The sequence below is a fragment of the Kogia breviceps genome, chromosome 19, assembly GCF_026419965.1.
Source record: "Kogia breviceps isolate mKogBre1 chromosome 19, mKogBre1 haplotype 1, whole genome shotgun sequence".
Taxonomy (NCBI): Eukaryota; Metazoa; Chordata; class Mammalia; order Artiodactyla; family Physeteridae; genus Kogia; species Kogia breviceps.
Genome location: NC_081328.1, coordinates 36,069,727 through 36,092,751, shown reverse-complemented (window position 1 = coordinate 36,092,751; position 23,025 = coordinate 36,069,727). Strand labels below are relative to the sequence as shown.

Genomic DNA, 23,025 nt, shown 5'->3' with positions numbered 1-23,025 from the left:
TCCTTGTTGCATACAAACAGATGCCCTACATCCTAATCCTCCTTGGGAGGTGGGGGGCACAGTGTTCTTCTGCAAGGCTTTCCAGGACCCTTACCTTCTCTGATTCACTTTGGGGGCAATAGTGCCCCCAAAGCTTCTACTGGAACCTGGGGAAGTGTGTGTGATTCTCCATCTCCTTCCTTCACTCACGCCCCCACCCACATACCCATAAGCCTGATCTGATCCATTTTGTCAGTCATGATGCTCCATCTTGCCAGCTCCAGCAAACATTCTGGGTTCACCAGGGAACAAACAGGAAGGCAGACCCACTGGGTCCAGTGCAGTGCTCTAACAGAAGAGAGAGCTTTCTTCAAAGTGAAGCCCACGGGGTTTCAGACCTCACTGCTTCTGCTTCCAAGACCAGAAAGCAGCTTCAGTTTCCCCACCTGTCAAGTGGGGATGACACACCTGCTTCCCTCACAGCAGTTGGGAGTGCAAATACAATTACTTATGTGGAGGAAACAGAATTCTTTCACAGAACTTGACAAGTGTGAGTTATTTACATAAATCCTATTTAAAGAAACCTGTACAAGGAGCTATTCTGCATTTTGTATATAAATTCTCCTTCCTTTGTTCGAAGTTAAACACAGTTGATGACAGTCATTTATTTCATTATTTAAAAAAACACTAGTGGAGGGAATTCCCCGGTAGTCCAGTGGTTAGGACTCAGCGCTCTCACTGCCGAGGGCCCCGGGTTCAATCCCTGGTCAGGGAACTAAGATCCCACAAGCTGAGCGGTGTGGCCAAAACAAACAAACAAAAAACACTATGGAGGTAGAAACTGTACAAACTACCTACAGACAGGTGTCAATACTCACTGAAATGTAGACTTAAAATGTGTGAATTTTAATGTATGTAAATTATACCTCAATAAATCTGATTGAGAACATGCAAAGAAAATGTGAATTGGGGTTTTGAATCAAGAGAGCCCAGGGGCACAGAGAGGTAAGCAGGGTTTCAGGAAACCCTCACTGCTGTCCCAGCTCTGTCACTTGTTAGCTGTGTGACATTGGGTAAGTCATCCTTTGAGCTTCACTTTCCTCAGCTGAGGCTCTTTTGCTTGTTCTCCCGGAACCACCCAACTTCCTTTTCCTATCTCAAAGCATAAACTTTCTTCAGTGCTCAAGTCCCTCACCCCCCTTCCGCAACCTCCAGCTACCTGGGAAACGATGTCAAATCTGAAGTGTTGGAATGCATGTCTGGTTTTCTTGACACTGTATTCAACAAGGGTCCTGTTTTCTCAGCACAACTGCCCCTAGTTCCTAGGGTCTCTCAGCCCCTCTTCCCAGCCAAGGTCCCCCCACCCCACCGGCGTGCACCAGGTTCTGCTCTGAGGTCTAGCGGAGGACTGATGCTCAGCTAGATCTCGTTCCTGCAGGCCTTTCCAGGGCCACATCCTGAGCCCCGCCCCGCCAGAAAGGAAGGAAGTGGGACTGGTCTTATGGCGCCATCTTCTGGGCAGACCTGTGAGAGTCGATTCTACTTGCAGGCTTTCAGAGAACCCTGAGATATTTTTTGGTTTCCAAAGTTTTTAAAAATCTCATCTGCTTCCCCATAACCAAGTTCTGAATTCTGGACTTTCCCAACCATTTCTTAGGAGAGACTGTTCCAGAAGCCCCTTAACCTTCAGAACACAGGGCTCGACCCTCCAGAGGGGTAAGGATGATCCCTAAACCATCGAGCCCCAGAAGCAGCTGAGGCCAGTCTCTTCCAATCATTCCATCAGAGAACCCATGTCTCCACACATGTTCCCATATGTCCCCAACATACCCACCCCATGAATCCCTGTCAATCACTAAGAAGCTGTTGCCTGGAGGAAGGGACTTTCAGAGTTTTCTTCTACCCTCAAGCTTTCCTGGATGAGGGCTCATTGCAGCCACGAGAATAAGGTACATATTTTTTTAATCTTTTTTTTTGGGGGGGAGACAGTTCACATACATGTAATAAGTTCACAGTTCACACTTTTTTGGGCCTGCGCTGCGTCTTCGTTGCTGCGCGCGGGCTTTCTCTAGCGGCGAGCGGGGGCTACTCTTCTTTGCAGTGCGCGGGCTTCTCATTGTGGTGGCTTCTCTTGCTGCAGAGCATGGACTCTAGGCACGTGGGCTTCAGTAGTTGTGACTCACGGGATCTAGAGCGCAGGCTCAGTAGTTGTGGCGCAGGGGCTTAGTTGCTCCACGGCTCGTGGGATCTTCCAGGACCAGGGACTGAACCCGTGTCCCCTGCATTGGCAGGCGGATTCTTAACCACTGTGGCACCAGGGAAGTCCTGATACATGTTTTCAATGCTTTAAAAATCATGTGTCTCCCTCACGCTGGTCAGAATGGCCATTACCAAAAAATCTAGAAATAAATGCTGGAAACGGTGTGGTGAAAAGGAAACCCTCCTGCACTGTTGGTGGGAATGTAAAGTGATACAACCACTATGGAGAACAGTATGGAGGTTCCTTAAAAAACTAAAAATAGAACTACCATATGACTCAGCAATCCCACTCCTGGGCATATACCCTGAGAAAACCATAATTCAAAAAGAGACATATACCACAATGTTCATTGCAGCACTATTTACAATAGCCAGGATATGGAACTAATCTAAATGTCCATCGACAGATGAATGGATAAAGAAGATGTGGCACATATATACAATGGAATATTAGTCAGCCATAGAAAGAAACGAAATTGAGTTATTTATAGTGAGCTGGATGGACCTAGAGTTTGTCATACAGAGTGGAGTAAGTCAGAAAGAGAAAAATAAATACTGTATGCTAACACATATATATGGAATCTAAAAAAAAAAGTTACTGATGAACCTAGTTGCAGGGCAGGAATAAAGACATAGACATAGAGAATGGACTTGAGGACACGGGGTGGGAGTGGGAGTAGCATCAACATATCTACGCTACCGAATGTAAAATAGCTAGTGGTAAGCAGCAGCATAGCACAGGGAGATCAGTTCGGTGCTTTGTGATGACCTAGAGAGATGGGATAGGGAGGGTGGGAGGGGGCAGCTCAAGAGGGAGGGGATATGGGGACATACGTATGCATATGGCTGATTCACTTTGGTGTACAACAGAAAGTAACACAGTATTGTGAGGCAATTATACTCCTATAAAGATCTTTTAAAAAAAATTTTTAAGGGTAAATTCCACAGTGTGTCGATTATATCTCAATAAAGCTTCTATTAAAAAAATCAGGTGTCTGGATAAAGACAAACTGTGCGTATGCTCAAAAGGAATCAGATCTCTCTTGCTATTTCTTTTTCTTTCATTTATTTCTGTGTGTGTGTGTGTGTGTGTGTGTGTGTGTGTGTGTGTGTATTTTTAGAGTGGGTGTAGGTGAGGGTGATAAGAGGGCACCAAATATATAAGCTATAAAGTGGATTTATTACTTACAATTTTTTTTATTGAGGTATAGTTGATGTACAATATTATAGAATTTTCAGGTGTACAACATAGTGATTCACAATTTTTAAAGATTATACTCCATTTACAGTTATTATAAAATATTGGCTACATTCCTTGTGCTATACAGTATATCCTTGTGGCTTATTTATTTTATACATAGTAGTTTGTATCTCTTAATCACCTACTCCTAATTTACCCCTCTCCTTTTCCCTCTCCATACTGGAAACCACTGGTTTATCACTTTTTAACATACTTTTCAGAACATAAATGTCAAATCATTGTCCCTAACAAAGTGGTCCTTTTGGAAGTCCTGTTGTGGAATGATTCCCTGCAATTATCTGAATTAATTCAAAAGCACTAACTCTTCAAACTCTGAGTAGACTTGATTTTTGCCAGCTGTTTGGTGACAAGATGCACAATCAAGCTGGATGGCACTGTTTAGATAAAGAGTGGGAAGTGACTATAATGAAAATGACTGCCTTGGGACTTCCCTGGTGGTCCAGTTGTTAAGACTCCGGGCTTCCAATGCAGGGGGCGCAGGTTCGATCCCAGGTCGGGAACTAAGATCCCACATGTGGCACGGCCAATAAAATAAAAATTAAAAAAAGAAAATGACTGCCTTCTGTAGGTCTTGCACTGACCCTAGATTGTTATTTCCCTCTTCAGTAGACATTCCACGTTGCCGGCAGAGTTCCTTGCTCAAGACACAGAGTTGATATCACTTAACTGCTAGAAAATCTTTAACGGCTCCCTATCACCTTCAGAATACAAATCAAGCTCCGTGGCTGGGGCAAAGAGCAGTGGGCACTGGAGCCAGATCAGCCTGGGATTAAATCTCACCTGTGCCCTAAAGCAGATTATTCAAATTCCTGGGCTCTCAGTTGTAAAAATAGGTCTGACAGCATCTAGGTGGTTAGGTTTTTTGAAGACAATAGTATTTCTAAGGAGCACAGACTAGTCAACTCAGTAACTGGCAGTGATCTTTTAGCATGCCATTCAACACTGGCCTTGATCCGGTCACAACCTGTTTAGGGAGAAGCTTCAAGCTTCAGCATACCCAGACCTCCCCACAGAGATACACATCCTCCATTCCAGCTACATGTACCTACCTGCAATTCCTTAGAGATTCTCTGCCTCTTTGCTTTGCTTACACGCTTTCTCCCTTTGTGGTGTCTTTCCCCCCAACTTCTTTCTGTGAAATACTATGTAACACCATTTCCTTTGTCAACGTTTTTAATTTCTGACACAACTTTGTTCCCAGTCAAGTTGTGATCTCCTTAGGTCAGGAACTGTGTCTTCCAGTTCATCTTAGAAGCTCCCACCAACCCCCATTAAGGTGTCTGGTGGGGGGACTTCCCTGGTGGTGCAGTGGATAAGACTCACACTCCCAATGCAGGAGGCCCGGGTTCCATCCCTGGTCAGGGAATTAGATGTCACATGCATGCCGCAACTAAGGAGCCTGCGAGTCGCAACTAAGACCCGGCACAACCAAATTAATTAATTAATATATATATTTTAAAGGTCTTTGGCTCAGAACAGCCAGTTAATAAATGTCTATTGAAATTATCTATTCCAAAAGAAATTTTATTTTGCTTCTACTATTATTATCTTTATCAATACTGCTTTTCTTACCAAAGAGTCTGTTTTGAGGGATGGTACTCGTCTGTATATACAATATAAAGTCCACACGTGTTTCACAATCACTCTGATTTCTGTGGATCCTCGTCTAAGGTATTTTCCAGTTTTAGTTGATAAGAGATCAAGAAGAGATTAGGAGACAGATGAGGACCACACAAATGCTGACGATAGAGTAAAACTTGGCAGCCATTTGATTAATTTACTTTTTTCGTTAAGAATGACTTACCTACAGGAAAGAACACAGCACTAACTGTGAATTTTTAACACCACTCAGATAAAGGACACCGTTGGATTTTAAAAGGTATTTCTACCTTGAAATATCTCTCATCCCTTCTCTCTTTTCAACCCTCCACCCCCACCCCACTGCCACCTCTGGGCCCAATCACTTGCTAATCAGTCTCCCTTTCTTTCCCTAGTGCCAGGCTCCTGGCAAACACTCAAATATTTGAGTGAATGAATGAACGAGTGAACGAACAAACGGAATGCACGAATATTGTTAAATGAATGAGACCCAGTTTGGAGGGAAAGGGAGGTCCATAGGGTTGTGTCCAAACAGCTTTGGGTAAATTATTCAATTTTGCCTACATCAGGTTCCGGAGTTAAAGGGTATCTATGGGGAATCAGGGGGAAGATTTTTTTTTTCTCTGTAGAGTTTAAAGGGAGATTGTGAGCACGGAAAGTTTGAGCCTTAGGCCAGTCTCCAGCTCATCCACCTACCCACTCCCCAGGGCTGTTTGGTCCCACCTTAGCCAAACTGAGCCGCGAAGCGGACACCGTCTCGGCAGCTGTCCAGTCAGCGGGGGGCCATCCATCACTGTCTGGATGCAGACCAATCCGACCAGCTCTGCCTTCCTGCCAGCCAATGGCCGGAAAGCAGGGGGCAAGAGGAGCCAGAGTGGGGGCCACCGGCTCAGAACGGTATAAAGGGGGTCCGAGGGCCTGGTGGTACTACCTCTGTGTCCCTAGCCCGGTCTAGGTGTGTCTATCGTCCCCCCTGCACCCGAGCCCTGGGCCAGTGCTTCAGTGTGCGTGTGCCCTCTGGCTGGGCCCGGGCCCCTGAGGTCTCGGTTTCTGACGTGCCCCGGTCCCAGTTCGGCAGGAGGAAAGGGGGCGCCCTGAGGCCCCTTCCCCACAGATACTCGAGACCCGCCGGGTCGCCCACGAGGGCAGAAAGGCGGGGAGGAGCCCAAGGGTTGAGAGCAGACGGGAAGACAGGCCCCGGGGCCGCTCCCGCCAGGAACGGCCGGCTGCCCTCCCCAAAACCTGGGCCTGGGCAGACGGCGCCCCTGCCCCGCGTGCTGCGCGCCCCAGGGGGTAGGGGGATCGGCGGGAGGGGGGAGCGTCGGGGCCAGCGGGTAGAGCTCGAGGCGTCCTGGAGGTTCCACGGGGCTGCAGGCGCCGAGAGGGGGCTGGCCCTCCGCCTCAGCCCGGGAGAGCCGGGCCTGCAAACTTGGCGTCCGTAGGAAGAGGCCGTGCCCCCACCCTGCCGGCGCTGCCCGGGGACCCCCGCGGTTCCGCGCAGCCCTCTCCCCTAAGCGGGCGTGGGTCGGCTGCTTGGCTGCAGCCCCCCTCCCCAGAGTCCTTTGGCCACAAAGAGCGAGGACACCTCTCTGGTGGCCTCCCCGAATTGCCATGCCCCCTCGGCTCATTCCTCTTAACCCCGTACTGTCCCTGTGTGGGCGAGGGGTTCGGACGGCCCTTGGGTAGGGAGCGCGGGAAAGCCACCTCGCTCCAGCAGTGCCCGCTCCTGAGTCCGGCTCTGCGGAAACTGTTGTAAATACATTACCTTTCAGAGCCTCAGTGTGCCTCTCAGTAAAATGGGGAAGCACCGCAATAGTCCACAGCATTCGGTGAGCCAGTTTGTGTGACGGCCGGGCCTTCCCATTCCAGTCCCTGCACTACTGGACTTGCAGGACCCGGGAGGGCGCGACCGGGTTGCTAGGAAGCGAATTTGCCCCTCCGGTTCTTGCGGTCGTTTAGAGGCGGTGGATGGAGCCGGGCACCGGATAAGGCTGAACATTCGCCAAAGTATTTCTGGAAAATTTCTCATTTCCCGTCGCCACAGTGGCCCCCGAACTCGACAGCATTTAATTGCATACTTTTTTTCCCTTTCGGAGTTGCATTATTTGGTGGAATGGTTGTGTACAGAGTGTTTATAGTCTGTTTACATAACTGTATATTTATCATTTTCTCTAATTGCAAAAGTAGTCATGCCCATTATAAATATCCAGTTCTGGAGAATTTTATAATGTAGGACGTGATAACTCGCAGGGACTGCCTCTACTAACACCCAGGGTTCGCCACTTTCTTTCAGCAGCGTCACAGCTCGCAGGGCGTGTCCAGCCCGCTGGTTGCTAGAGCAACGCCCTGCCTCCGAGTTTGGAGGACAGCTATTAACTCGCGGGAGCCGGGGTCGGTCCCCTCCCTGGGGGCGGAGTTAGTAGGGGGAGCGGGACCCGTAGGGAGCGCGTTTCCCACTTATCCCTCCAGGTGGCGCTATAGGATCGTGGATAAGGTCCTGGGAATGGGCTCCCCGCGGCGGGGGGCGCCGAGGGGCGGAGCCAGGGCGGGGAGTAGACTTGCTTTGCAGCTACCTAGGGATTGGAGGGAAACGAGCTGTCCCAGGCGGAAACGTTAGACACTCTAGGGGACTTACGTACGTGACGCAGAAAGTGTATATGTCAGAGAAAGAAAGGGAGAAAGGGGCGGTTCTAGAACGGGGAGAGAAAAGGGGAGTCGTGTCCCCCGAAAGTCACTCCATTCTTCCCATTTGTCTATAGAATGCCCCTCCGCCCGTCTCCCCCTTTGGACCTGCAATTCTTCACACCCTCGAGCGCACTGAGTGCTCTGGACACAAATACAAGGCGGGAGCTGGCCGGTGCTTCCTCACCCCTAGCATCTGGGCCTAGCCATGGCAAGCTTGCAGGGCTCTAGTGCCCAGGGTATATGCCAGCAGAGGAATTCCGCGGCAACTTCCCAGGCAAGCCAAGAAAAACAGGCGTGCTGTTCCTCAGTTTGTCCGGAGGAAACCTTACGCCCTTCCCTGCTGGAGGCTGAGAATGGAAAAAGCGAGTCGAAGAATTCCAGCGGGGCCACCATGTGTGTACCATCTTTTGCTCTCCTTTCCCCTGCAAACGCACCATTCCTCCCATTATGACTCTTTTACCCTGTCACACAAATCATACCCAGCCCTCTACACCACATATAGGGCCCCAATATCAGTGTCGCACCCCCTCACTGTGTTAAATTGCCTCCTCTCACTTGACCCACCCCTCTCCCCAGTCACACAACCACAAGGATACACCCTGGAACTGGGCATCCAGGAGATGAGCCCCAGAGTGCAGAAACCCTTATCAGAAGACACACACACACCCCCACACACTTCCCAGGTCAAGAGAGAAAGCGACCATTGGCAGGAGACAAAAGCAGGTTTATTTGGGCTCTGGGGCCAGGGATGCCTAAGGTCTGAGTTAAGGCAGCTCAGCTGGTTCTCAAGGCCCAAAGAGCAGGCCAGGACAGTGAGAAGGGGTTACTCAGTGTTGAAGCCAAACCTCTGCATCTCAGAGTCCCTGGCCGGAGACCTCAGGAGTCAGTTCTGGGAAGGCCTGGGGATATAGAGGGGTCTCTGGTGTCCCCTGGGGTCTTTGTGCTTTTGCCAGGATTGGGGGAATGGTCTGGGGGCAGGGAGCCTTGAATGCACAGCCTTCATTTCAGTAAGGACCATTTAATTTGTTCCTTGGCAGACTGAAGAACCTGGGTGGGGCGGGGGTGTGCAAGGTTGAGAGAATTACTGTGGAGGAATGACAAGTACATTAACACTGCAATGAGTTGGGGGAGGGGGGGGTCTATAGCCCCTCTCTACGTGTCCCTATAATCCCTGGCCACTAGGTGGCAGCAGCTCATCTCTGCCTGCCTTAAGTGGAGCCGGACAGTCAAGATGGAAAGAGCAGCTGTAACTGGCTGCAGCCAACAACCAGCCCAGGCCAGAGAGCCTGCCCAGCTCTCCGCCCTTGCATCTGCAGCCCTGGGTGTGGCAGCAGCCCTGACTCCCCACACCATGCCATTCAAGCTCCCGCCCACAGTGCCACGTCCAGGCAGAGAGGGGCCCAGGCCTGACACTTCCTGTGCTCAGACACCTCAGCAAACCCCTAGCTCTGGCTTTGGCTGGCAGTAGGTCCTCAACACCCCACCCCAACCCGCTGCTGATGTGGCACAGCTGGCAAAGGGCTCCTGGGCAGACTCTGCTGAGGGTCACCAGCACTCAGATGTGTTTACTCTAACATCCTGATGAGCAAACAGCCTCAGCCCCATGTTTACACAGATCCATGCCAACGTGGTGGGGACCCCAGGTATGTCCCTCAGGTTGTCCCTCCAGCCATCAAGCCTCATTCCCTTTCGAAGAAGGTCAATCCCACACCGTATGTCCCTTCCTCCTGCCCACTCCCCTTCCTCTCTCAGGGCAGCCTGGCCCTGGAGTTCTCCTGCTTCTCTTGGCAAAAATGTTTCTCCTTGTTTCATCTCCCATTCACTACCTGCAACTTCCTCGGTTTTTTTACTCAAGAATTCCATTAAAAGTGCTGTGCCTTCATTCTTTCCCCCTTTGGAAAACAGGATCCATGCCAAGAGCTCTCCATGCATTAGCTCATCTAATTCTCATAATAACTCTATGAGGAGTGTCCTGTGATTATGTGAGGCCCAGAGAAGTTGAGTAACTTGCCCTAGGCCACCCAGCTTGTAGGCGATAAGGGACAACATACATCCTGGGATGACTCACACCAGCACTCCTGTTCTTATCTGCTCTGCTCGTTGCTCCTTAACCTCTTTAGCCCTGAAAATTGCCATGCGGCTGCATTCATCTCAGCAGGGTAGGAGGAGGCACTGGGAACTGGGAAGAGGGAGAGGCAGTGTGGGCACCACACCTGGGGCCCCGCATGGGATGGTACAGGCCCATCTGAGCTTGGGCCACTACAGCAGGAGGTAGTTAGTGCCAGGGCAGGAAGCTCCATAAAAGCAGGATTAGTCTGGGCAGACAGACCTGCGGGCAGACAGAATGGAGGTCAAGCTTGACAAGCAGGAAGTTTGCACAGCTGGGAAACCAGTCAAGCCACAGATCCAGAAACTTCACCCCTGCCCCACATGCACTTCCAGATAGGACAGGGGTAGACTTTTCCATAGTCAGGTCACTTGGGGACATGGTGGCAAGTGGTAAGAATTAGATCCCACCATGGATTTAAGGGTCCCTTAACAATCTCAGCGTGGACCCTAAACAGCAGGAGTAAGGGTTTGGAGGAAAACTCTATTTGGTATCCTTTCTAGGTTGGGGGAAGCATCAGAGGCCTAAGCCCCCAGATTACTTTGGGGAACAAGTGACCCAGCCATCTCCAGGGTGGGCAGGTCATCCTGAGTTTTGATCCAACTATACCAAGCCAGGAAGGAGATAAGGTGAACTGCTAGGAGGGTGTCCATCATTTATTAATACCCAGCTCCACATCACCTAGGGGACCCTGGAAGCCTCCAATGACTGTCTCCAAGAGATGGCCTGACACTGTCATCCCTTCCCTCCTGCACCCCTGACTTCTCAGCCTTGATAGCCCCAGTGGGTCCCCCTGGGATGCTCTGCTCTCCTCCCACTAACCCTTTCCTGGCCAAGGCAGATGGAGGGGGCCTACCTGGGCCACACTGTGCTCAGTTAAGCCGCTGTCATCCGCCTGCAGGGAAGCAGAGTCAGAGTGGTCAGGCCAGGGCGAGGGTGTTGGGTGAAGAAAGAGAGGCGAGGGAAAGGGGCTTGGGGGTAGTGGCAGTGAACAGATGCAGTGATCAGGGGATCCAGAGCTGTACATGTATCACCACTTAGTGGAAGTCCTAGAGCTTTTTGTTTGGGAGCCCAGGGCCCATCTATGGCACAAGGTGGGTGAGAGAGTGAGGGGGAATAAAGATGAGAGGAAAGGTTTCATCCAGACATGAGAAGCCAAACTGGGCAGGGAGGTTCTATCTATACACCCCCAAGGCCAACCTCAAGGCCAAGGCAGCCACCAGGTGTCTCTGTGAGGATTTATTTATTTCCCCAGTCTGTACTTCCCACTAGGGAGGATGGTGAGGTGTTTGTGATTCTACAGGGGGAGAGGACACAGATCTCTGTTACTAATTGACACTCCTCCAAACTGCTGCTCCCCCAACAAATGCATCAACCCAGTGGTTGCTTCTGCTAGAGGAGCTTGGGTTCCCACCATCGGGGTTCTGGCAGCTCAGACACAGGGAGGACAGGAGGTGGAGAGGATGGGAAGGGCAGCCTGGAGGAGATGGGAGGGAGGGGGGATGCAGGATGACTCTCACCCTAAAATTCACTTTCTGGATCACTTGCTGGGGGTCACTCTCCAGAATCACGCTACAAGATGAGAGAGAAACCGGGAGGAAAATCAGCCACATGCTTCCCCCTGCCTCCGCTCCCTGCTAAGCCCTTCCCTTCCCCGCCGTATCCTACGTTCCCCCTCCAAGGTACCTTCCTGCTGATACTCCTCAAGCCAGAGCCCTCCCTCACCACGGAGCACCCCCAGCTCTGATTCTCCCACACTTCATCATCACTGGGCAAACACTTAGAGATCAGGTGAGGGCAGTCCCGTCTAGAACAATCAGGTTGTCAAAAGCAGGGACTCAAAAACTGAGACCTCTAGAGAGTTCACTTCACCTCTGGGTCTAGGGATGGATTCAGATGCAGGGAAGGAAGAGAGCCCCCCCCCCCCCGGGTCCCTATCTTGTTTCACTATTATTTTATGCCACAGGGTCATGCATGACCCTTTCATACATGAAAGAAATGGAACTCCAAAAATCAGAATCTACCTTCCCTTTTGACAGACCCAGTTATGGAGGCTTTCCTCGGCTAGTTGACACTCTTTCATGATGCCCTGGGGTGTTCTGAAGCCATGTGTGGGTGTGTGCAGGGGTGAGAGCCAGTCACTGTGGGTAGGTTAGGGCCCATGGGGACTGCGTGACTGCCCTCCTTACCCAGTGAGGCTCCTCCAGGGCAGAAGGAAGTGAACAAACATTTCTTGAGAGCCTCTCCCAGGCCCATCACAGGGGCACTTGCAGCCCCAGATCCCTCACCAGGGGTCCTTTAGACAGAGCATCCTAGGCCAAGGCTCCAGTTCAGGTGTTGCCTCCACTGACACTTCCCTGATTTTCACTGGAGGGAAACTGTGAGCCCCTCAGGGGGCAGAAACTGGGCCTTCTAGAGGCACAGACTGGAAGCTGATAAAGCTTACACCCTCCCTTGTGAACGTCCTTCCAAGGCCTTGCACCTCATTTGTATTTGTAATTGTGTGTGTGTGTGTGTGTGTGTGTGTGTGTGTGTGTGTGCGCTTTGCTTTCCTTAAAGACAGTCTACCAAGTTGTATATACAAATTGTATATTCCACAAAACCTGGTTTTATTCCCCTCACTCTTGGGTCCTAGCAATTAGCACAAGGCCTTGCAGCAGCACCAGCAGGGAGTCAATAGCCGTAGAGGGAAGGAGGGAGGAACCCCACCATACCCCACCTCCCAGAGCCCCTGTCCCCCAGCAGTGTGGTACAGTGCTGTGGAAAGAGCACAATCTCTGGAAACATGCACATGTTTTAGATCTTGGCCCTGCCACTCCCTAGCCGTGTGACCTTGGGGACTTGAATCTCTGAGCCTCTGTTTCCTCATCTATTAAATGGATGGAATGACAGAGGCCTGTGGATGTCTTTCAGGTGATCCGTTTCCATTACCCTTTGCCCCAGAGGCAGAACTTCTTTTTTTCCCTGAATATTGCGCCACCCCCATGGAAATTCACTAACCAACTCTTCTCATAAGAGTTCCCACCCTCCTAAGACTATAATCTTATGCCAATAGTAGGAAACATTTATTGAAGGAAAACCATGTGCTTCACTTGCATTACCTTATTTAATCCCACACCCTTTGAGGCAGTTCCCTTACTGTCTCCATTTGAAAGATGGAGAAAGTAAGGAAAGTAAGTAACTGGCCCAGGTCACGCCTCTAGTTGGTGTTGGAATGAACCTCTAAGAGCAGGAGGTGTGGCAGCAGCAGGGCTTGGCCTGAAGGAAGTCTTCCCAGGAAGGGGCAAGTATCTGTGCTGCCTGCTTCTCCTGGGTGCTGGAAATCAAACCATCGCCCCAAACCCTGCCTAGTCAACAGTCAGCCATAGTTGGACATCAGATTACTTTCTTGGGTGCTTCTCTTTGGCTAACACTGAAGTCAACCTCCATCCTCATGAGTGGGGTCGGGGGGAAGGGACACCGGGAATATGCTGGGGGAAGGGAGGGAGAAGTTGGCCAGAGAGCCAACAGTGTGCTGGGTGCAACCTAGAGCTGATGACTTCAAGGGCACCTCCCGCTGTGAGTGTCCCTGATCAGCCCCTCTTCCCTCCCCTCCTCCTCACCCGCCATCCACAATCTCATCCAGCACCAGAAAGGCTCCGTCCATGTTCTCCAGCAACCAGCGCTTCTCCACGTTCTTCCTGAAGGCAGACACAGCTCTGGAACCTCCCCATGGCCAGGAGAAGCCGGGTCCCTGCCTAGGTGAGGCGGACCCGCTCTCTCCAAAGATTGCCTTATTTCCCACCACCCATCCCCCGCACAAGCACAGGGAAGGAGGATGTCAAGGGCAGTGAGGGCAGCACCTGGGCAAGGGATCCCTGCCCAGAGCACGGGTCTGCTTCCTTGAGCTCCTCTTGCCCACTGCCTCACACTTTGAGCAGGGACCCTGTGCCCACCCTTATGCATTTCATAGCACTTCAGGTGCTACAGCCTTACTGTAGTTAACTGTATCGACTGTGAACATTTATTTGGGGGCTATCTGCGTTTGGTTTACCCAGGCCACGTTCACTGGGGTAGATACCAGATCACTGAATGGGGGTGGAGGGAAAATCACCCTGAGCTTCAAGTCAAAAGACCTGAGTTTGAATCTCTGATATAAATAGCTTGTAACCTCAGGCAAATCACTTAGTTTCTCTAGACCTCATTTTCTGGCCATACCATTGCTTGATCAGGTAAAGGGCAGGGTCCTTGCAGAAGGGTGCTCTGGCTCCAGCCTTAGTCTTGTGGGGACTTCAGGAGAAAAGCAGGGAGCAAGGGTCCCGCCTCTGTGATGTACCAAGGTCTGGGGGATGGGAGCCTTGGTGAATAGAGAACCTCACTCACCTTAACACATGGTTCAGGGACTCAAACAGGCAGGTAAGAACAGACATGAGCATCAGCTGGGGGTGGGCAGATAATGGGAGGAGGAAAACGAGAGAACTTGATGTTGAGAAGGCCAAAAGGAAGCCTCAGAGCCTGACTGCGTGGGCAGCTGTCCCTCTTCAGAGAGGACATGGCTGGAGCCTGACTGCAGTTTGACCTGAGAGGGCCCCTCCCCTCCCCGTGTTTGGGTTGGAAGCACTGGAGTGCCTGCTGTGGGTCACTCAGCACATCCTTCTCCAGTGATGTTTAAGACACAGAGGGTCTCTGCAGAGGACTCCATTTCTGGTACCCAAGGAATCTAAGGAACATCATGGATATGCACTGTTCCAGAACAAACCATTCTGGCTGTTCCCAGTTCCCCAGAGTCTAGAAGGAGGGGTACCAATGGTGAGGCTCCCAGCTTCTACCCCAGAATCCAAGCCTCCTTGTCACTCCAACCTCCTGAATTCACCTCGTTCTCGTAGGATGAGCCCACCACATACAGGAAGAGGTCAATGCTGCTCTTGTAGACGATGGTCATGCCCCCGAAAAATGCAATCTCACCTAGAAGAGTGGGGGGTGGGGTGTCTCAGTTCTGGTCACCTCTGCCTGGCCCCTCCTCCCCATCTCCAGCTCTATGCCTCTTGCCCTATTTCCTTCTTCCCCTTCCAGAGAACCTTTGCAAAGGAAATTCCCTGGCGGTCCAGTGGTTAGGACTCCGCACTTTCACTGCCAAGGGCCCGGGTTCAATCCCTGGTCAGGGAATTAAGATCCCACAAGCTGTGAGGCCAAAGAAACAAAGAACACTTGCAAAGACTAGCACCCTTGGAAAGACACACACTAGGGACACTACAATTAGGCTACTCTGTGTCCCTCCCCCCACCCTCTACTCCATTCCTAGCACCTGACTGCCTCATTCTAAGAAGTCAACAAACCTGGTTCAAGGCTGACCTTTCGCCCACCATATGCAATGCCTAAGACCAGCCCCAGGCTAGTGCGGGTCCCTTCCACTGAGAGAAGTCCAGGCATGCCAGAAGCAGGAAGAGGGGGGGTTGAAAGGGAGGGGAGTGAAGGCTCACCGGAAGAAGAGAGAAGAGAACAGCTGGGCAGGAGAGGAAAAAGCACCTTTGCAGAAAAGGGAATGGCCTGTGGGTGTATGAGGCCGACAGGGACAGATGTGTCCAGATGAAGATGACGGTGTGCATCTGAAAGTTCTGCACGAGCAAAAGGCGGACACTTACTGTCAGTCCGGCTGGTCTTGTTGAAGACATTTTTCTCGAAGGCCATCTGCTCCTTCATGGAGGGGAATGTGTCATCATAATACTAGGTGAAAGGGAAGGAGAAAAGGTGACAGCAGCTGTTCCACAGAGCTTCCTCCCTGGATGGGTGGCAGGGAATGGTGGGTGCTGGCCGAGCAGGACCCTGCTGCCGTGCCCCATCTTCCCTTGACTGCCCTCTAGGTCCGTCTGCTCACTGTTTCCCCATAAACACAAATTCTGAGCAAAGAAAGTCATAAAAAGTAGAAGAATTTTGAGGCCTTCTTGTGGAGTCCTGTCCTGATTTCTTTTTTTCTTTCTTTTTTTTTTTTTTTTTCAGTGGCCGTGGCTCACGGGCCCAGCCACTCCGCAGCATGTGGGATCCTCCCGCACCAGGACACGAACCTGTGTCCCCTGCATCGGCAGGCGGACTCTCAACCACTGCGCCACCAGGGAAGCCCCTGTACTGATTTCTTGAAGGCCTTTGTACATTCCGCAGATGTGCAGCGTGCTAAAGACTGTGGTGGTCACTAGGCCACACTGTTTCTACACTAACCTGAGTCTACAGGAAAGAAGGCAGAGCCAGGGGCCCTTTAACACAATAATATCACAACAGCTACTTTATTATCCACATTATATGGATGTGGAAACTGAGGCGTGAAGTCAGGTAACTTCCCTGACATCTCACAGTTGTAAGGGACAGAGTTGGGATTGAACGCCAACGATGGTCTGACTTCAGACAGGGTTATGGTGAAGATGAAATATCTAAGGGAAAGTTCCTGGCACACACTGCCTAATTAAGTCAATGCTGTTTTGTTTGGGTTTGATGAGACTCTCTCTCTGACTCAGTTCCTGCATCTAAACATGGACGTGATCTGCTGGGAGAAGGCCCTGGAACTTTTGGTTACCGAGCCACCTCTGACCAGCTGCGGCAAGAGATGGTCAGCTCAGCTTTCAATTTTCTGAATGTGGATTTTGCCACTTAGTACCCCATCTGCAGGCAAATTAGCAGCCTCCCTGCTGGCCACTGCTGTGGTGAACAAGCTCATTTCAAAGTCATGAAGTCAAAAAGTTTCGACCCATACAAACGAAAAATCTATAATGCATTCTGTAGCTAGTTTAGGTGCCATAGCCCTACTATAGTTAACTGTGTTGATGGTAGACATTTATTTTTGGATTATTCTAGTTTGGTTTATCCTAGCCATGTTCACTAGCATAGATACCAGATAGTTGAATAGTTGGTGCAGTGCAAACCACCCTCCTGAGCTTCAGGTCAAAATACCTGAGTTTGGATCTGTGTTCTGATATTACTACCTGTGACCACAGGCAACTCTTTTAGCTTCTCTAGACTGCATTTTCCTCATTTGTGAAATGAAAGAGTTGGATTATACAGTCTCTAAAATCTTGTCTGGTTCTAAATCCTTAGTGTTTACCAAGCTGTAGAAGAAAAGTGGAGGTTACTTGTTCAGAATTTGGGGACTAGGACTCCGGGGTCCCAGGCCAGTGGAAAAGATAGTGAGAAGACATTTTAGGGAACATTTTAGAAACAGAGGAGACAGCCCCACCCCCTTTCAGGGGCCAGCAGTCTGACAAGGCAGGAGGATGGACAGAAAGGCCTTTGGAGGGGTCTCAGCTGAGCTGCTCTGAGTCGCAGAGCCCACAGTGGGGTCCCTCCTGCCGGGAGCGGCAGCTGGGTGGGGACTTCTGTTCTTGGGCCTGTGGCACAGTGTCTTCAGGGGCCCTCCGGTGAGGGTGGGAGGTTACCTTGGCCAGCAGGCGGTGTCCGTCATTATCTAGGATGAAGACAGCCTTGATGGTGTAGAGGGAAGGTTCCTGCAACTGACACGGGGTGGGGTGGGGTGGGGGGAGAGCTCCGTTGGCCCCTAACTCAGGGCAGACCCCCTGTCATTGGCTCTACGGGACCTCCTGGTCCCAAGAGTCAATCCTCAGGCTCCAGCGACCTCAACCCCAAAGGTCCACAGCTGGTTCCGGCCCAACCCTATGCCACATGGGCCACTCGGGTGCCCGCTCCCCTCCCAAGCAGATGGTCCACTGCAGGCCCCGGGTGGGCGCTGTGCCCACAGGGTGCGGAAGGTCCGTCCGGGCCCAAGTTCTGTCATGCACTGACTGCTCCAGAGCCCGAGTCGGAGTGTATCACAGAACCTGGGCCGGGGGGACAGCGGCGCCGAGCCTTCTCCTCCAGCGGCCAAGCAGCCGAGGCTGGACCCGCGCTCTCCGCGCGCCCCCAGCCCCCGGCCCGTCGGACTCCAGAAGCACGCACGTCAGCCCGAGGCCCGGGGCGGCCCCGCAGCTCCCTAACCCTCCGGGAGAATCGCAATCCAGTCCCGCCGAGCCGTCCCCCCGCCCGCGCCGACTACTCCAGAACTTCGCCCAAGCGGACGCCAGACCGGCCTCCTCCCGAGTCCGCGCGGAGGAACTTTTCTGCCTGCGCGGGCGCCGCCCCTCCCCGGCCGGTCCGGGCGGCACCAAGTTCCCCAGCGCCCAGCGGGCGACTTGTGAGCTGGCGCTGCCCGCTCGGCCCCCGACGCCGCCCGCTCCGTACCCGCAGCCCCGCGGGCTCCCGGCCTCGGGCGGGCGGCGCCGGGCCCCCGGCCGGGGCGGCCGCGGCCCCCTCCCCCGGGTGCGGACGTGGCCAGGCCTCCGGCCGCTGCATTCCGCTCGCCGCCTCGCGCTGACAGCACCGCCCCACCCCGCCCCGCGCCCCCCGGGGCCGCCGCCTGCCCCTCCCCGGCAGCCGCCGGCCTCGCGTCCGCCCCTCTCTGCCGGTCTGCGCGTGTCCTTCCTTTCCCCGCTGCCCTTCCCTCCTCGCCTCTCCGTTCCCGCCCTCTCCGCCTGGCGCCCACACCCCAGCGCTCCTTCCCCCACCTCTCCTTCCCCTCGCCCTCCTCGGCTCCTCAAAGCCCAGAGCTCCCCGCATCCTCCGTTTGTCCCAGGACCGGCCCCTCTTTCACCTCCTGCCTTCTCTCTGACTTGTGGGTTTGCTTTGCACCGACGTCCTCCTGCGGGGAAACAGGACAGCAGAAAACACAGGCAAAGTCCAGCTTGTCTCTTGACTCCTGGTAGGTACCGTTGGGACAAATACATCAGGTCATCCTTTGGGTCGCAGAGACAGGTTCTAGCAGTGGGAGCAGATGAGGGCAGCTCTTAGAGAGACCCCTCGGCATAGAAGAGTTTCTTCCACTCCTCTCACGCGACTTGGGTTAGGGAGCCATGGCGCCCGGACGCGCTGGCAGAAGTCTCCCAAGACACAGACACGACACAATGTGAAACAAGACAGATACCTAGCAGCACAAAGGCTCCACCAGTGAATGGCATCAGGCTTTGCCATACTTTGATTCCTTTGGCCTAAGTACGCCAGAGGACAAGCTTTAGCTTCAGCATCCTCAAGGCCAGTGGGAAATTCACACTCCAACGGTACAGAGTTTACAGTACTTACCCATTTACCCATCACAATACCAGGCATGCATTTTACACTTAAGCACTTTTCACGTACATTACCTAATATAACTTATGCCTGTGAGGTAGGTGGTCTCATCCCCATTTTAAGCAAAGGGAGACTCAGAGTTTGTGTGATCTTTCAAGATCCTTCAGCTAATCCATAGTTGAATGGGGCTTCCCTGGTGGCGCAGTGGTTGAGAGTCTGCCTGCCAATGCAGGGGACATGGGTTCGTGCCCTGGTGCGGGAGGATCCCACATGCCGTGGAGCGGCTGGGCCCGTGAGCCATGGCCACTGAGCCTGCACGTCCGGAGCCTGTGCTCCACAACGGGAGAGGCCGCAACAGTGAGAGGCCCGTGTACCACACACACACACACAAAAAGTTGAATGGAGGTGGAACCCAGAAATTCAGACGAAGAATTTCTTCTCCATTCTTCTCTTCAGGTCCTTGGATGTTGGGTACCACACTCACTCATCCCAGGTGACTGGGTAATGCGGGTTTCCTCTGCTGAATGGTATCATTCGTCATCTCAACCTCAATGTCATCACCAAAAGGCCCTCTCTGACAACCACCGAATCTGACTTGATAGGTCTCTGCTGTCACATTCTCTGTCTCTGCACCCTACATATTTCTTTTGTTGTGCTTAATTTCCAAATACCATTTTTACTAATTTGTTTACAAACGTGTGTGGTCCTTCTCTGCATCAGGCATTGTGTACTACAAAAATAGAGATGATGTGCCTGTGGAATCCCTGGTGCCCCAAACAGGACTCATGACAGGTCCAATGAAACCATGTTTTATGTGCTATACAAATATTTACTGAGTGCTTCCTATGTGCCAGTTACTTTTTTAGTCACTGGGATGCAACAATAGCCAAAGTAAACAAAATCTTTGCTCTCATGGAGCTTATTCAAGTGTTTGTGTGTGTGTGTTTGTGTGTGTGTGCATGCATTTCTGTGCAAGACATAATACACAGATAAATGAATAAAATAGATATTATTTGAATTGCAGATAAGCACTATGAAGAAAAATAGATCAGGAATGGGTATCAGGAATGTGATGGGTTGGGGGGAGGCAGGGAAAAATGCCATGTTCATTAGGGTCATTTGAGAAAGCCTTCAAGAAGGTGACATTTAAACAAAGCGCTTAAGGAAGTGAGGGAGCGAGCCACACGTGTCTGAAGAAACATCTACTGAACCTTTTTTTATGATGATTTAGAAGGCACATCTGAATCTTCCCTGCAGGCTACCAGAGTTATAATAATGAATGTTAATCAATGCTATTTGGTATAATGGAGGAAAAGACAGTATTTTAATTGTTTGGATTCCAGATCATCAAAAGTTATGTCAATGGTCATGCCGGCTCAATGTTATTAAAAATACTGATTTGGGGCTTCCTTGGTGGCGCAGTGGTTAGGAATCTGCCTGCCAAGGCAGAGGACACAGGTTCGAGCCCTGGTCCGGGAAGATCCCATGTGTCATGGAGCAACTAGGCCCATGGGCCACAACTACTGAGCCTGCGCTCTACAGCCTGCAAGCCACAGCTACTGAGCCCGTGTGCCACGATTACTGAGGCCCGCCTGCCTGGAGCCGGTGCTCCGCAGCAAGGGAGGCCACCGCAGTGAGAAGCCCACGCTCCGCAGCGAAGAGTGGCTCCCACTCGCTGCATCTAGAGAAAGCCCACGTGCAGCAAAGACCCAAAGCAGCCAAAAATAAAATAAATTAAAAAACTACTGATTTGATTATTTCGATGCTTTAATATTTCTGTGAGCTAGTCCATTATTAGCTCATATTTACAACGACAGCACCAAAAAGCCTCCAGGGGCATTTCCTAGCCTCTGTGTAGTGAATGGTACCCACAGTGGGAGAGGGTCAGCTTGCAGCAGGAGAGGAAGACCTGAGAAGACAGGGAACTTAGAGAGGAGTGGCTCCGGGGAGAGAAGGGGGAGGAGTTAGTTACCGGAGAGTGGCTGAGAGGTACTGAGTGGGGCAGAGGGGCTGGGGATGAGAGAGAAGGCCAGGGAAGGAAGCTTAGGAACCACAAAATCCTCAGCAGCAGCAGCAGCACCACCACCAGGGTTGCTATTGTTATAATCATCTGGATCGCTTTACAGCTTAAGTGCCCTGGTGAATAAGTAAATCCAGAGCACTCAAGTTGGAACTTTTCAAGGAAGAGATTTCCTCCTATGATGGCTCCTTCCCAAACTCCCTCAACAGAGACCCCAGGACTCCTTTCCCTCCTCAGGGTCCCCCAACTTGGGGTGCCCCTTTAATGGGCATTCTGTGTAAACATACAAGTTAAGTGTGCACGGTGTCAGGACAATGTCCCCCACAGAGCACAGCCTTACAGTGTAAGGCTGGCAGCACTTGGGAGGCCTGCAAGTGAAGCAGAAAAGAAGCTGCTGGAGAGCTTCTCAGAATGAGGAAGCCAGAGGTGGGTTCAAAAAGAAAGCCGCTTGCTGTTTCCCTGTTCCCTCCTTCCTTGGGAAGGGGCAGGGTGCCCTGGGAGGAGGTTCTGTGTGCATCTCTAACACACACACACATACACACACGTCTCTGCCCTTTGGAGTCTCCAGGAGGTTAGTGATTCAAATAGGTTCCCCTCTGGGCCTTGATGTATCTTGAAGGTGAGACCATTTCATTTCCTCTGACTCACCCTCCTGCTGCCACATTTCAGTGCTGTCTGTCCTAGGATTTCAGCATCTGTTCTTGTGTGACAAGAAGAAACAGCTCCCTTGGGTAACAGCCTTTCTCTCTCCTTCCTGCTATAATGTCAAGAGGGGGAGGTGTGTGTGCAATGTGAGGTGTGGTGGTGTGTGCTTGTGGCATCCTCCAGAGAGAAAACGAAAGCTTCCATGCTCTGTCTGTAGGATGAGTTTCCAGTTGACCATCCTAAAGACAGCTCTCATTTCTTCCATGTGTTTGGCTTTCTCTGGGATAACAAGGTTGCAGGGTGCGTGGAGAGAGAGTTGGGCAAGAAAGGGACCTCACGCTTAGCTCTACCCATGCATGAGTGGCTTTATACACAGGATCCGATTTTTAAACTTTGTGAATATGTATATTGTTATCTCCATTTTAGCTCAGGAGGGCCCAACTAGTAAGTTTTTGAACGCGGCTCTGAGTCCAAAACACCCACTTTTCCCACCTCACAATAGCACCTCACTGACTGTGACATGCCACACTGAGAGCTAGACAAAGAAAATTACCCAACACTGTTTGGGACAACATGGTGAGACATACAGGACCACTGAGTTCAGCTTCATAAAGTGTTACACCAGGACATGAATGACCAAAGAAGCGTTTTCTTTGGGTAGGTTCACGAAGAGTACACGTTAGGACTGAGAAAGAGCACATCCTAAAATCAGGTGGTGATTCTAGTCCGTGCTCATGATAACCACTGCTGTTCTTTTTTTACTCAACGTGGATTCTTGCCCCAAGCTACTGATTCTCTACTCTGGCTGCATATAAGAATCACCTAAGGAGCTTTTACAAAATCCTGATGTCCAGGGCTGCTCTGGGAGACTCTGATTTAATTGGTTGGGGGGGTGGGACCTGGGCACTGATATTTTTTACAAGGTCCCCAGGTGATTCTGATGTGCAGCCAGGGTTGAGAAGCAATCTTTTTTTTTTTTTTTTTTTTTTTTTTTTTCCGGTACGCGGGCCTCTCACTGTTGTGGCCTCTCCCGTTGCGGAGCACAGGCTCCGGACGCACAGGCTCAGCGGCCATGGCTCACGGACCCAGCTGCTCCGCGGTATGTGGGATCCTCCTGGACCGGGGCACGAACCCATGTCCCCTGCATCGGCAGGCGGACTCTCAACCACTGCGCCACCAGGGAAGCCCGAGAAGCAATCTTCTAAGACAGCCAAGGGAGAGGTGCACAGGGAAGGGACTGGCTTGTAGAACCTCTTTTGATGGTTTAATGGTAACAAGCTTGCTAATGATGTTTACCATGTAAGAAAGGGGGTATTGACAGGATGTAATCCTAGAATCTCTCAGAAGAGCTGTAAGGAAATCTCAGTCAGTCATTTTATCCATTCCGGT

The 23,025-nt window shown here is 51.5% G+C and overlaps 1 protein-coding gene across 2 annotated transcripts; it reads right to left on the bottom strand.

The window, feature by feature from the left end:
* Positions 1-8,486: 8,486 nt before the first annotated feature.
* On the bottom strand, positions 8,487-18,464 carry COPZ2 (COPI coat complex subunit zeta 2). Of its 2 annotated transcripts, none has more exons than XM_059047121.2 (9): positions 18,090-18,204; positions 17,291-17,365; positions 15,512-15,593; positions 14,743-14,834; positions 14,253-14,308; positions 13,493-13,570; positions 11,411-11,462; positions 10,747-10,785; positions 8,487-8,830 (listed from the first exon to the last, which is right to left on the bottom strand). In XM_059047121.2, exons 1-9 carry the CDS (start codon positions 18,198-18,200, stop codon positions 8,783-8,785), a joined length of 633 nt encoding a protein of 210 aa, XP_058903104.1. In that variant the 5' UTR covers positions 18,201-18,204; the 3' UTR covers positions 8,487-8,782. The 2 variants fall into 2 exon arrangements, with proteins under 2 accessions (XP_058903104.1, XP_058903107.1); XM_059047124.2 differs by lacking the exon at positions 18,090-18,204 and adding an exon at positions 18,393-18,464 and having other exon boundaries at positions 8,489-8,830.
* Between the last annotated feature and the right edge of the window lie 4,561 nt (positions 18,465-23,025).

Coding starts and splice junctions, on each gene's coding strand:
- COPZ2 (XM_059047121.2), bottom strand. CDS start 18,200: ATGCAGCGGCCGGAGGCCTGGCCACGTCCGCACCCGGGGGAGGGGGCC. Junction 14,835..15,511: donor CAAGACCAGCCGGACTGACA/GTAAGTGTCCGC, acceptor CCACTCTTCTAG/GTGAGATTGCATTTTTCGGG. Junction 13,571..14,252: donor TCCCTGAACCATGTGTTAAG/GTGAGTGAGGTT, acceptor GTCTGCCTTCAG/GAAGAACGTGGAGAAGCGCT.